Source organism: Octopus bimaculoides, chromosome 4 (genome assembly GCF_001194135.2).
Source record: "Octopus bimaculoides isolate UCB-OBI-ISO-001 chromosome 4, ASM119413v2, whole genome shotgun sequence".
Lineage (NCBI taxonomy): Eukaryota > Metazoa > Mollusca > Cephalopoda > Octopoda > Octopodidae > Octopus > Octopus bimaculoides.
The window spans coordinates 82,038,818-82,052,866 of record NC_068984.1 but is presented as its reverse complement, the minus strand read 5'-3'; the positions used below and the strand labels follow the sequence as shown (position 1 = coordinate 82,052,866).

General features: G+C 34.2%; 1 protein-coding gene across 7 annotated transcripts in view; it reads right to left on the bottom strand.

The window, feature by feature from the left end:
* The window catches only part of LOC106882347 (serine/threonine-protein kinase Nek1), a 63,779-nt gene extending 56,368 nt beyond the window's left edge, over positions 1-7,411 (bottom strand). For 4 of the 7 annotated variants that reach the window (XM_014932992.2, XM_052967170.1, XM_014932993.2 and 1 more), the window contains exons 1-2: positions 7,204-7,410; positions 394-429 (exon numbers count right to left, since the gene is read on the bottom strand). In XM_014932992.2, coding sequence (XP_014788478.1) covers positions 394-429; positions 7,204-7,320 — 153 coding nt within the window. In that variant the 5' untranslated portion in view covers positions 7,321-7,410. Of the gene's footprint in view, positions 1-393; positions 430-7,203 lie in introns of all 7 variants that reach the window. The other 3 variants (XR_008263943.1, XM_014932996.2, XM_014932995.2) reach the window with 1 other exon arrangement.
* Between the last annotated feature and the right edge of the window lie 6,638 nt (positions 7,412-14,049).

Here is a 14,049-nt window from a genome sequence, read left to right as displayed (position 1 = left end):
AAATTGATTTTAATTGAGTTTTTACCTGTAATTTTGGATTTTGTCCCTAATATTATTATTATATATATATATATATATATATATATATGTACGTGTATGTGTATGTTTGTGTCTTTACGTCCCCGTAACTTAGCAGTTCAGCAAAAGAAACCGATAGAATAAGTAAATACTAGGCTTACAAAGAATAAGTCCTGGGGTTGATTTGCTCGACTAAAGGCGGTGCTCCAGCATGGCCACAGTCAAATGACTGAAACAAGTAGAAGAGTAATACATTCCTAGAGACACTACAGCTGAAAAAATGGCATGGTCTCAACTGGAGCGTATTTTATCATAGGACTGCTCAAAAACTGCAGGCACAATGACATAACTTGTTAAAATTAAGTTCATACTTACTTCTTTTCTAGCATCGTCACGTTCACTGGTAGACATCTACAAAACAGAAAAAAATTATGAGAGAAATATTTAAAAAACATATATTACAAATGAAGGTTTCTCTCCAAAATAAAAATTAATGGTCAATGGTTGGTGTTATTCTGTTAAAAAAATACATACAAGACAATACTATTATGTAATTAGCCTACATTCACATAATGTTTGCAGAATGTTACTTGTGCTACTCAAGTAACATTCTGTATAAACCCACTTAACCCTTTTGGATGGGCTAAGAAGGTCTATGTTCTAGTCACTGACTACTATTTTTATTGTTTTACAGGTGTGGCTGTGTGATAAGATATTTGCTTCTCAACCACATGATTCTGGGTTCAGTCCCACTGCATGACACCTTGGGCAAGTGTCCTCTATTATAGTGCTGTATCAACCAAAAGCCTTGTAAGTAGATTTGATAGATGGAAACAGAAAGAAGCTAATTTTGTGTGGTGGGGTGGGAGGAGTGTGCGCACACACACATGTGTGTTTGTGTCTTCTTGTCTTAATAGTGTGTGATAGTTGTAAATGATTGTTACTGTCATACAAACAGTGTCATTATTTCTTTGCTTGGGAAACAGGTGAGGGTTTGTGACAGGAAGAGCATCTGGCTACAGCAAAATCTGCCTCAATAAACTCTGTCCAACATATGCAACCATGGAAGGTGATGATGACAGCCATATGTAAGAACATTTGTCTGTCTATCTCCCTGTCCTCTCTTTCTCTCTCTGCATTGTATGTGTAAGTGTGTGTTTTATCACTCATACTAGGAAACAAAAATACTAAGTCAAAGAGGTGGTATCTACATAGTTATTTGACCTGCAAGAAATAGCAAGTAAGTCCTCTTTAATCATCTCCTACCATCTTAAGAAAAGGACATCTAGATGTGTGATGAGCAGTTTATTGTCATAGCAAGCTCCAGTATGGTCCTTTCCACTACATGTAAAATCACTCTCTAACACCTGGACATATCCACATCCTCATAGCACAAATATAGTGCCACCCAAAAGCACACTATCCCAACCACACACAACAATAAGCATTTAAAATCATTTCCCAGGCTAAAGTAGGGGTTAGTTTCGCAAGTCCCATGACAGCCTTCTCCATTTTACCTTATCCTCTACATACTCTTCACTTTCATTTTCTTGTAGAGGTTTTATGACACTCTGTTGTCTTTCGAGACTTCCTTAGCAGATTAGTTAAGTACAGTTAATATTTGTATATAATACTAGGGTATTGTAAAGGATTAAGTAACATAATAACTACATTAACTATTTAACAAAACAATCTATATTGTGAGTTATAAAGATTATGTTTTGTTTCATTTATAAGCTATTTGTAATTTTAATTACTGTTGTCATAGAAAAAGGAATTCATGAGCGGAATTTCCAGTTCAATTATTATTAATAATTCAAGTGTATAATGTTAGCAACTGTACCATAAACTGAAGGTTTTATAAAATGTTCAACTATCAAAGTATATTTTTAATATGAACACAGTAGCTACTGTATCCAAGTTGGGTTTTAAAATGTACTGATATTTGATGATTCATTGATATCTAAGTAAACAGAAATTGCCATTTATATAGATTACTTGTCAAGTGTTATTTGTAATTTATAATGCTTCCTAAGTCCCCAGGGTCAATAATTATTTCTGGTTTTATGGTGTGAAGCAGAGGTAAAATACACCAGCTCCCTGGATAACCTATCAGTTTACTGCAAGTAATGATCCTCATTTCCAAGAGATCTTGTATTCTTATCTATTCCTGCTAACAGGTAGGTGAACTGAGGCAATGTATAATAGTGTTCTGCCTAGAAACACACCAAACGCCAGCAGTGTATTTGGACTCATGACCCATGAATAGGTAAACAACCAAATCTGCCATATCAACCAAGTCTCTTAAACAACAATGCAAAATTATCAAACAATACTTCAACTACAGGGTAAAAATATTAACCTCAACTCTAACACTTCTTCTATAAGGATTAGAGTCACAAATTTGCCTCTATTTTTGTCATCTTAAACCAATATACGGTGTGATAAAGGACGAACGTAGAGAATGTAATAAATGATTGAATATTCACTGGAATGACATAGCACAAATTGCATGAATGTAAATATAAATAGATAAAATCTGCCACATCATCACTTTAATCTGAGTTGATAGTCAATTAAATTGATGACTAAAAAATTCATAATGGCTGGGATAAATTTGGAAAAATTCTTTAAAAAGTCTATTGCTATTACATAAAAATAACACTACTGTATAAAACTTAACCATGTCTATTACTAATCTAGAGCACAATATAAAATATTGTATATATTTAATACCACAAATTCACAGAGAAAGACATATCTAGACAAGTTAAAAAATGTATCAGCCTGTTGACCAAATGGTCAACAATTCTGACTAATCCAGCCCACCTAGCAGTTGCTCTTGTTGTTCTTTAGGTTCAGATCAACCTTCACTTAGCAGATCTGTGAAATTTGGCTGCTGCTTCTAACACGTTTAAGTACTCCCAATGCCCCATCTTTGGCTTGTCAACTTAACTGTAGAATAGATAGGTACATTAATAAGGTACAGTCCATCACTGCAAAATATATCACTTATAACTGAAGAATATTTTGTTAGCTTCAAGTGTTGGGTGTAAATCATTTTAGGGACTAATCCAGTAACAATAGATTAATGTAGCTCCATTAAAAACAAATGTTAATCATTCTTCCTTTGAAAACTGAGATAAACTCCTCAAAAATCTCAGCTTGAAAATCTTTACTTGAGTTATAAATCCACCTCAATCTGTTTGGTATCCAGTAGATTGTTAGATGAAATAGAAATTATTTGCAATGTAATTAGTAAAGCAATCAACTGGCAAACAAGAGATGTCTAGCTTCAGTCACATTAGTCCACCTGCTCTTTTTTCTATGGTGCTGTTCCAGCTTAGTCCCATAAATCCCTATATACTCTGAAGCCACAACATTTAAGCAGTAGTTGTAGAAAATTTCATTAAAAAGTATCTATTTTTCTGGATGTTATGAGGCAACAAAGTTAGGGGTGTATACATCTATAGTTATGCCCTTTTATTTATATGATTTTATCATTTCATGTTTATTTCATTCATTGTTTGCAATGTCCTCTCTCTCATGCACACACACTCCAAACTTAATAGATGGGCTGCTAAATTGAAATCTCTATGTTGCTTTGAGGGAAGGTAAAACATGACAAACTGCTTCCCCCTCCGTAGTTGGACTACCTTGATGCTTGTTTAAAAAGAGAGATTCTGACTGTGATAAAATAATGAAAGCAATATTTACTAAGCAAGTGAGCACTATTACAAAGAAATAATTAGACATAAAATATCATAAAAATTATTAGAATTGGGAATCAAACATGAAAACATTACCAAGTGGCTAGCAGAAAACCACTCGGAGGGCAGTCTTTCTGCTAGTATTAATAATAAAGACACACTGGATAATGTAGTTTTAGATATATGAAAGAATGGGTTGATCATGGCTGAAACACCTTTGATTTCAGGTTTGCTTTATCAGGGGTTACTCAGGAGTATCTGGAAGAATAAACCTATTTATCTGACTTCCTAATGAATAAAATCTAAAATGGAGCAAATATAGACAGAGCCAGTATGATTATCAGTTAAGTGAGACATTTCAGTCAAAAGATATGAAGGTAAACACTTTTAGTGACTCAATATATTGTTTGGTAAACAAGCTCTAGCTAAAATGTGAGTGCACATCAGCGTAACTGCACGTTTTATATGTCCCCACTTTACTTTGTGTCTGTAGAGACTGGAGAAAGGGAGGAAGAAACTTCAGATAGAAAACCTGTTCTGAATGCTTGCAACACAGAGGACTCAGCTAAAGGCACTCAATGACCAGGTGGTGGTATTAAATCTATTTACAGGTAAATAACTAGATCATAAATATTTGCTAAGGGAAATAAACTTCTGACCCATGGAGTTTATGACAGAACTTCCTGGATCAAGTTTGACGAAAAGATTAAAATGACAACTGAGAAAATACTGTACTTTTCCAGAAAAGGTACCCAAATTTGTGTGGTTGAGTGTAGCAGTATGAAGTAATTTTTTTATGTGAATTGTGTAAAGAAGAAACCAAGTGAACAGGATGTTATTTAACAGATCATAACAGGATAATGACATTATGGATTTCTCAGAAATATGAAGGAAATCAGTTCTTATGGCCACTATTTTTACATCCTTCACATGAAAAGTCATCTGCATCACAAACCATTGTTACTATTATCTTAATTATTATTACTAGAAAATAGGATGTTTAACATTATCTTATTTAATAACAATTTGTATACCATACTAACAGTTCTACTGCTGCTGAAATATAATGTATCTGACAGTAGAACATTTGCTTTATATAAGTAATAGTTAAAGTATATATTATGCACTTTATTGTGTTTTGTTACATACATGATCCCACAGTCTGAGAAAAAAATTGTCCTAAATGAAACCTGTTAATTTTAAGAAAGGTCAGGGGCTACACTAAGAGATTTTTAATATCTAAAAACAACTAAGGGAGATAACTTCAATACCAGTTATCAAAAATGTTGAACACTACATTGGAGACTGGAGTAGATCTGATCTTTAAAACCAACTGGTGATAGTGACAGACATGTTTCAGCCTTATTAGGTATCCTCGGCAAAGCATATTCTACTCTGTTGGCAAGCATGATCAATATATATGGAGTTAGAGGGAATGTGATTATGAATAGTAACAATATGGCTGAAGAAAATATCTCAGAGGAGCAATTAGTAGATAAAAGCTCCTTCTAGTAATGTTTAAACTCTGAAAACGGTAAACAAGGGAGACAACTCCAATAAGCTCTGTTGGTTGAAAGTTTTAGGCAATACCGATTGGTGGTGTAGATGACGCAATCGACCACTGGTTGTGTAGTTAGGAATTTGCTTCACAACTACTTAGTTCTATGTTCAATACCCTTGTTAAACACTTAGGGCAAGTCTTACCATATTCCCGATTAGCTAATGTCTTGCGAGCAGAATTTGACAGACGGAAACTTCGAAATCCCATCCTCTGTGCGTGTGTGTGTGTGTGTGTGCGTGCGTGCGCGCGCGAGTGTGTGTGTGTGTGTTGCACAAAGAATTCCTTGTCGGCGGAGTTTTGGAATAACTGCCCTACGAAGTCCAATACCTCATGGAAGAGGAAAAGGGTATGGAAGTATGAAGGGAGTAAAAATGTGAAAATTTGAAATTTTTGGTAAAAAAGATTTCAGAATAGTAATTTCTGTTATATGAAACACAAAAGTACTTAAAAAAGGAAAAAAGAAAGTGAAAACTACTTCTCGTTTCCCAGGAAGTATGAAACGAGAGACCTATATTCCCAAAATCCGTCTCACTGCCCGGCTGTCATTAATGTTGTGTACCCTGTAATTAGCTCGTTGGAAACATGTAACCAAAGACGCTTTTTCCACCCACAAAATACGATATCAAATAACTAGCTGCATGAGAAAAAGAATAAATTTTTCATAGTATATCATATCCATAAAGCTTTCAAAACCAATATGATAGAACTTAATGCTTTTGTATTTACTGCTCCTCACATCATAATATCATTCACATCACAAGAACTAAAATTTTATTGAAAGAATATGTGAAAAGCAAGGTTTGCAGCAAATGTTTTCATAGAGTGATGTGGTCGACAGAATTCAGTTACACTGAATACTGTCGCAAACTGATAAACATGCTGATAAAACCAAAAAGTATGGGTTTGTAACCTATTTACTACAAACTTCTGGTATACGGATTGTAATGCTTTAGCAAGAGAAAAATAAACATAAACGTGTGTGTGTATGTTCAGTTATGTATGTATCTACAAGATATGTATGTATGTATGTATGTGCATGTGTGTGTAACACACACATATACATCTTGTAATTTGTTAGTTACAACCTATTATGTTATACACCAGGAAGGAATGTTTATAGTGATTTGATTTGATGATCTTCAATTGAAAGAAAGAAAACGGCGATTCTTCCCATTATGGGCTGTAAACTCAAAAAAACATTTAAATAGAAGCCAGAATAATACAAACGCGATCGTCATTAAATTTTCTTAAAAAAAAAACTATGAAAAAAGGATAATGATGCTTAGATATGTATGTTCAACAATCGATCCAATATAGGCAATGACACATTCTTTAGGAGAGTTCTATACATTATTTCATGCTCCGTCGCCAACACAAGATTCTTGTGAAGATGACTATAATGGATCTATAAAGTATATATTTTTAATATTAAATATACATGTCCGAAAAATTATTGTGTGTTCTTTAAGAAAATCTAATAACGTTTGAACCTATTGTATTATACTTGTTTCTGTTGGTATTTTTCTAAGAGTTTACGACCGTTAGTTAACAAGAACGATCGCTGCAAAGGTTGGGCGTTTAAGCATATTTTAAATGTTTGGTTAACGTTTTAAACAAAAATATACATTTACTGTGATGCAATAAGTTATAGAAGTTCTACATGGGATATTCTAACGTTCATGCCTTTCCCATGAGCGGCGAGATTTTATAAGAGTGCCGACTGGAAATTGAACCCAGATTACAATCGTACTGAATATTATACATATATTATACAAATATACATACTTATATATAAGCAGTGACAACTGAATGTATGTTTACGTTTTATTCTTTTTGTTCTAGTTAAACTTATACTAAGCAAACTACTCTCTGGGCGAAGAAAAAAAAAAGAGAATTGCATTGAAATGTACTTACTCCAGATATAACGATTTCTTTGATAACATAATTCACAAAAGATTGTTTATGTCTAACCAGGAACACTTTACCGAATGACCCCTGGCCAATTTGACGAATTTTCACGTACTTGTTCATCTGCTCAAGTCAGATCACACAAACACCAACATTTACGTTGATGCTTTTCTAAAATGCTACTTGGAACACATACCGAAACGAAATAAAAATTGCAGTATGAGTTATCTGTGGGTTTTTTTTTTTTTTACAGTATAACTATACGTAGCCGATATTTCAAGATACCAGCATTATGATGTATACGTATAGGGGAGGGATTGTTTAATACTTTACCAGCGCCTAATTCAAATTTCCGTGGATAAGACTTTATTTTCTTTATGCCCATGGGGTCTTACCTTCTATTATAGTTCTCTTCGCATCTAAGATGAATTATAGAAATATAAATCGTCTCCACTTCTTAACTGAGTTGTCATTATTTCATTATTGGAGTATTAAGAAAGAGTTCTCAGACTACTGGTTTATCAAAGAGAGTATAAATATGCTGATTTCTGTGTTGCAAATAATCTACATCAGCTCTTTACTGCTTGTGCCATTTTCTTTTTAACATACTGGCATGATTAAGCAATTTCTTTCGATTAACTACAAGGCTGGAACCCCTAAATTAACTTGTTAGTTTATTCAGTACACTAGATTCCTAGCTATTGTTGCACTCCTTTCATTAAATGTAAAACTAACTTAACGGCTGTTTTTCCTGAGGATAGTAACTGAGAGTATTTTATTCACTAACAATTTCCTATACCAGTTTTGTACATTTATTTCGTGATTCTCCTGTCACTACTTCGGCTATGTTTCTCTGTTGAGGTCATATAATAGCGAAACATGACTAGATTTGTTTCCCGTACTTACCGAACTATTACTACTATTCAACATTGTCACTAGGTATCCAATTTGTTAAGATTGGTCGATGATATTGATCGTAATATTTGATTGGTACTTTATTTCATCAATCCTAGAAATATGAAAGAGGCAAAGTTAACCTCAGCGGGATTTGAACATAGAACATTAAGGGCTATACCAAATACCAGGGGTATTTTATCCGACTCTTTACTGATTCTGTAAGCCAGGCGTATTTTATTTATTTTCTGCATATCTAAAAACAATTGTGAAATCATTTAATTTATTACAACAACCAAAATCTAGGGAGGCTTTTCTGCACACTGTAAAGAACGCAGCTGCTTCTCTTCATCACCTTCCCCGGTCATCAGCCAATCTCAAGTTTTCTTCCATTTACTTCTCTGCCCATTTTTCGATTGCCCAGCCACACACTTCATGGGTTTCCTATATCTCTTTTATTGGCAGGTCTATACATGCTCATACTCGCTAGACGTAGAATTATATCCCCAAAAGCTTCATTTTTCAGCTTTTGACAATTGACAAAAGAGTTTAATGGTTTGACGTTTCCCTAACAAATTTTTCGCAACTCGTTTGTTTGATGTTCTGGAATACCATATGTTTCTTCCATTTATGATTTGCATCCACATAGTGTAATTGAAATCACTATTGTTATTAATAAATTTATTATTTCTTCAAAAAAGAGTCAAATTTTGCTAAAGCCGTTATGCTACGGTAATCAGCTACAGAATTTTACATTTTTATATTCTGAAAAGAAAAAAAAAATATCTATGTATTAGACATAAATGGTTTGCATTATATGAATGAAAACAGAAATCATAACCTTTTCGTTTTAAAACTGATTCCCATTTTTAGAGAATTTTCTCTTTGCTATATCAATAACTGATTTGCGTCGTGTGGTATCATTTATTATACAAAAAATAGCTACATCAAGATTTATTTCATCTATTAATAATCGTTATATTATATATATATACTTATATTTACGACACATAGGGGAAAATGAATTGAGAAATATACATCTCAATGTGTTATAGTTATGAAAATAAGAGTTCCACGCCTAAACGTGAGTTTATATTTTGTCACCATAGCAACCCTATTTCGTTAACAGTAATCTCTTAGTAATAGCTAACTTCATATCATAAATCTTTCGTTGTTGTAACACACACACACGCACGCACGCACGCTTGTGTGTGTGTGTGTGTAAAAATGGTTATTTTTAAAATTAGTTTAATGTGAAGAAGTTTATTTGGCATACCCACACAAGTGTGCCTCCGCTCGAATCTGTTTCCTCATAACTTCCAGAAAAATGAATATTTTTTAATGAAATTTGCTACAAATACGCTTCTGATGGTGTTGGTTCCGTTTATATCGGAATTATTTTCGAGGGTAGGGTGAGGAGTTTCGGAAAATTCATACGTGTCGGCTTTGTTCCCTTATAACTTTTTTTTAAATGTGTACTTTTTTAATGAGATTTTCTACAAATACCTTTCAGAGCTTGTAGATTACGAGTGTGTGTGTGTGTGTGTGTTTCTTTTGCTATCACGTGATGGTTGTAAATGTGCATCACTCATTCAAGCAATCTTCGTTTCCAGTCGTCCATGAAAAACATGACTTGCCATGGGGAAATATTAACTTGTCAGCTTTAGAAAATCTGCCCCAGCAAATTCCGTTTGATCTAAAAATGCAAGAAAAGTGAATGGTATATGATAATAATGATATATATATATATCTATATGAGGTGGTATCAAAAGGTTCCTGGACTAGTTATGTTTAATAAAAAATAACTTATTTACCTAAGTTTTAACATCATGTCCTTCAAAATAGTCACCTTGCATAGCAATACACTGGTACCAGCGTTCCTGCCACTTTAAGAATCTCGTCTGGAAGTCATTTTCCGCAAGCAAGTCGAGAAACTTCTGCAATTTGCTCTGGATCTCAACAACTGTGCTAAAAGAGTGACCTTTGAGCTGCCTTTTCATCTTGGGGAAGAGATGGAAGTTTGCATCTGCTAAATCTGGTGAGTAGAGCAAGTGTGGAAGCAATACCATGTTGTTTTTTGGCAAGAATCCCACAAGTGATGGAGATCTTGACAGACTTCAATCTGATGTTCTTCCTGCTCAATGGTCAGCAGGTGGAGAGAAAACGTGGCAGAGACATGCTGCATGTTCAATTCAGACATTAGGATTGCATGTACAGACCCATACAACAGACCAACAACATCAACAATATTATTGATTGTCCTCTGATGATCCTTATGCACAAACTGATGAATTTTCTCCACATTTCCAGATCACTCATTGTTTGCCAGGGACATTCTTCTGCTTTTGAAGCACCCATGCTACTTGAAACATTGTGTACAAACCATTGCCTTGTCACCATAAGTTTGCCGAACCATGCCCAGTGTCTCTGTAACAGACTTCCCAAGTTTAACACAAAATTTCATGTGGCTCTTTTTCCTAACTTCCTGCCTGTGACAAAATCACAGACTACAGTATACACATGATCACAAAAACAAATTTCACAACTTGTGAAGTAAACACAGTGATGTTACTCAGCACACTACCTCATGAAGGTCACTGCCAACTCTCACTACACACACAACCATGTGCTGCCATCTGTTGGTGTGCTACAGAACTAGTCTGAGAACTTTTTGATACCACCTCGGTATAAGTGAATATTTACACACACACACACTTAATTGTTCATTCATTGTTTATTCAATGGAATGTCAATAGACATCACTATATATATATATATATATATATATATATATATGTATGCATGTATGTGTATTTATGCACACATATATCATCATCCATCTTCCATGATAGTATGGGTTGGATGGTTTGGAAGGATTCAATGAGGCAGTGTCTACTTTGGAAGGATTCAATGCTTCAGTGTCTACTTTGACATGGCTTCATAGCATGGATATTGTTTTTAATGCCAACCAATATACAGTGTGTTTCCTTGGAAGAAAGCAGCGAATGTATACGAAAACAAGGACAGCAAAAAACGGAGATTGTTACAGAAATACAAATAACAGGAGATAACAACAGGTGTCTTTCGACTAAGGACGAATTAAATTAAGCTGGCGTGTGTGGAAGTAAAGCCTTACGGCAAGGATACAAGAATTTATATATATATATATAATCAGAAAATGGAGAAAACCACAGATTAACAAACACATCGATTGGACCACATTTATAGCTTATTTTTTAATACAAAGCTTGACATAACAAAATAGGTGACGTGACATATCTTACGGCCGTTTCCGATCGGTTACCAAAATGCAGTCTATAAATAAATGCGAGAATAAAGTTCTTTATCTTCTACAGGGCATTCGAATTAAGGCAACAGAGCTTCATCAGAGTAAAAAAACAAGACCATACAATATAAACAAATGGAAGAAGGAAAAGGAAAGAAAACATGGATTAGACAAATAGTCTAGAAGGTCAATAGTTTGAAAGTATATAATTCACCATCAAGGGGCTACAGGGTCCGTAGGTAAAAGAGTGAGCTAGTAATGGTCTACAATTTATTAACGGGTAGGTGCAATCTGCAGGGGGTGGGGTCAGGATGTTTAAAGAACCAAGTTACCAAGAAGTTATATATAAAGAAAATACTACCATGATTATCAAAGGGCGGTATCTATGCAAACGGAATAAACTCAAGTAAAAGTAAACAGTTATTGTAGGGGGTTTAAGAAAAATTTACTCACAAAAATTAATACCGAGAATCCCACGTATGGTCCACAATGGGGCATGTCTAAGACCAGCGGTCAGTTACAATTTGAATCGAGGTCACAAGTTAAGACCGTTACAAAGGATTTGTTTGTAAAATAAACAAGAATAGGAAAAAGAAGAAAAAAGTTACGGGGGAGAAGTCAATGAATAGGCATTGTGGGGCCGTGTATGTCTTGCAGCATCTTAACGTTATGACATGCATGAGGGAAGAGTGAAGGAATCCATGGGATTGTGGTTAAGGGGAAGCAACTAGTACTGGTAATTCAGTGGTTCAATGAAAGCTACTACAGAATATATATAAACTTTACCTAACATAGGAATTGTGCGATAAAGAAGACACGGACGAATCAATTGTAAGAAACAAGAGCAATTACAAACCTATGTAAGGTAAGAATAAAGATTTAGATAAATTTTGCTATTGTATATCTACCTTCTGTTACAAAGAACTTCCACACCCTAAAATCAAGCCCAATACCTGTCGAAAGGAATGGGATATTATACATGAACTGATAAACAATAACAACATTAAATTCAACTTTACGATGAAAGTAAACGAACAAAGTTTGTTCTTTTTTAAAAGCGTTGAGATGTATTGTAAGATACAGAAATAAATTTATTTCTCAAACGCGTGATAATGCTATAAATAGCCTGATCAGGATAAATTATCCATATAATGCAGAAAAATACGTTGCCGGCCAGCCATGATACATCTCAACGCTTCTAAAACAGAACAAACTTTGTTTGTTTACTTTCATCGTAAAGTTGAATTTAACGTTAGCGTCTTATGGAGCTAAATTTATAAGTTCTAAAATTGCAGAAGAATTCGTTGCTGGGCAGTTTGTTTTAATGGTAAAACACTTGACATGTAATCACAGAGATGTGAGTTCGAGTCTCATGGCTGGCCGGCATGTATCTAACAACAACATTATAACTAAAGCAGCAGATAAGGAAAGTGCTAAAGCTATTATGGATATTGGACACTACAAAAGAGATGACCTACTATGTAAATTACCAAAAATCAAACACAATGACTAAACTGAATACACTCACAAACATCAAAAAGGTTTAGCAAAGAAGAAATGTGACTACCTAACCCATTTCAATTGCAAGACTAGCTACTTCTACAGTCTCTCAAAAATTCTTAAGAACCAAACTATTAAGAATGTATGTAAAGAACAAACTTCAAGTTGCATAAACATACAATATCCCACCAGCCTTAAATTTAGATCAATTGTAGCAGGACCGAATTGTAAAACACACTCACTCAGCACCTTTTTAGATATATTACTGAAATTTATTTTAAATATACCAAGTCTTGTAAGGGACAACCTGAATCTGTTAAACCACCTCCTAAAATCCATAATCAATGATACCACTATAGTATCTTTTGGTGTGATAAACCTCTATACCACAATTCCACACCAATATGGACTAGAGGCAATACATTTCTGGTTTGAGAAATTCTCTCACTAAATTCCAGTCAGAATTTGAACACATTTGAACAACTTATAGATTTCAAAAACCTAATCAACAACATAAACAATAATATCAACTTCACCATGGAATACAGTAAAACTTAATTACCATTCCTGGATGTACTAATCATCAAAAGAGATAAAAACATTGAAACAGACATTAATTACAAACAAACAGATTCTAAACAATACTTACTGTTCTCCTCATGCCATCCCAAACACATGAAGAATAATATTCCCTTTAATCTAGCAAAGAATAATCTGCACAATTGTCCCAAACCCTGAAACTTGCAATAAAAGACTTCAGGGGCTAAAACAAATACTACTTAAACGAACTCATAAAAGGAGAAATGGTGACGAATGGAAAAACAGAGGACTCCTTTTATTTAAACGTGTCACACGGTCGAACATACAAATATATATATCAAAGATGATATATAGAATATGTTATGCGACGATAACATAGATGACCAGTAATGAAAGACCACAACCGTATTAGATGAATAACAGAGATATTTATTATGGCGTTAAAGTGTATGTCTGTGTGAGAGTGTGAATGCGACATATAATAACATAATCAAAGACAGGCCGTCATACAAGGAAAAGTGTGTATGTGAGTGATACATGTGTAAGTTATTACAGCAGAGAGAAAGAGAGTCAGTAAATGACACGTGAGCAATTATACCAGTTCGTTAGTACACTATAGGAAAAGTTCTGTA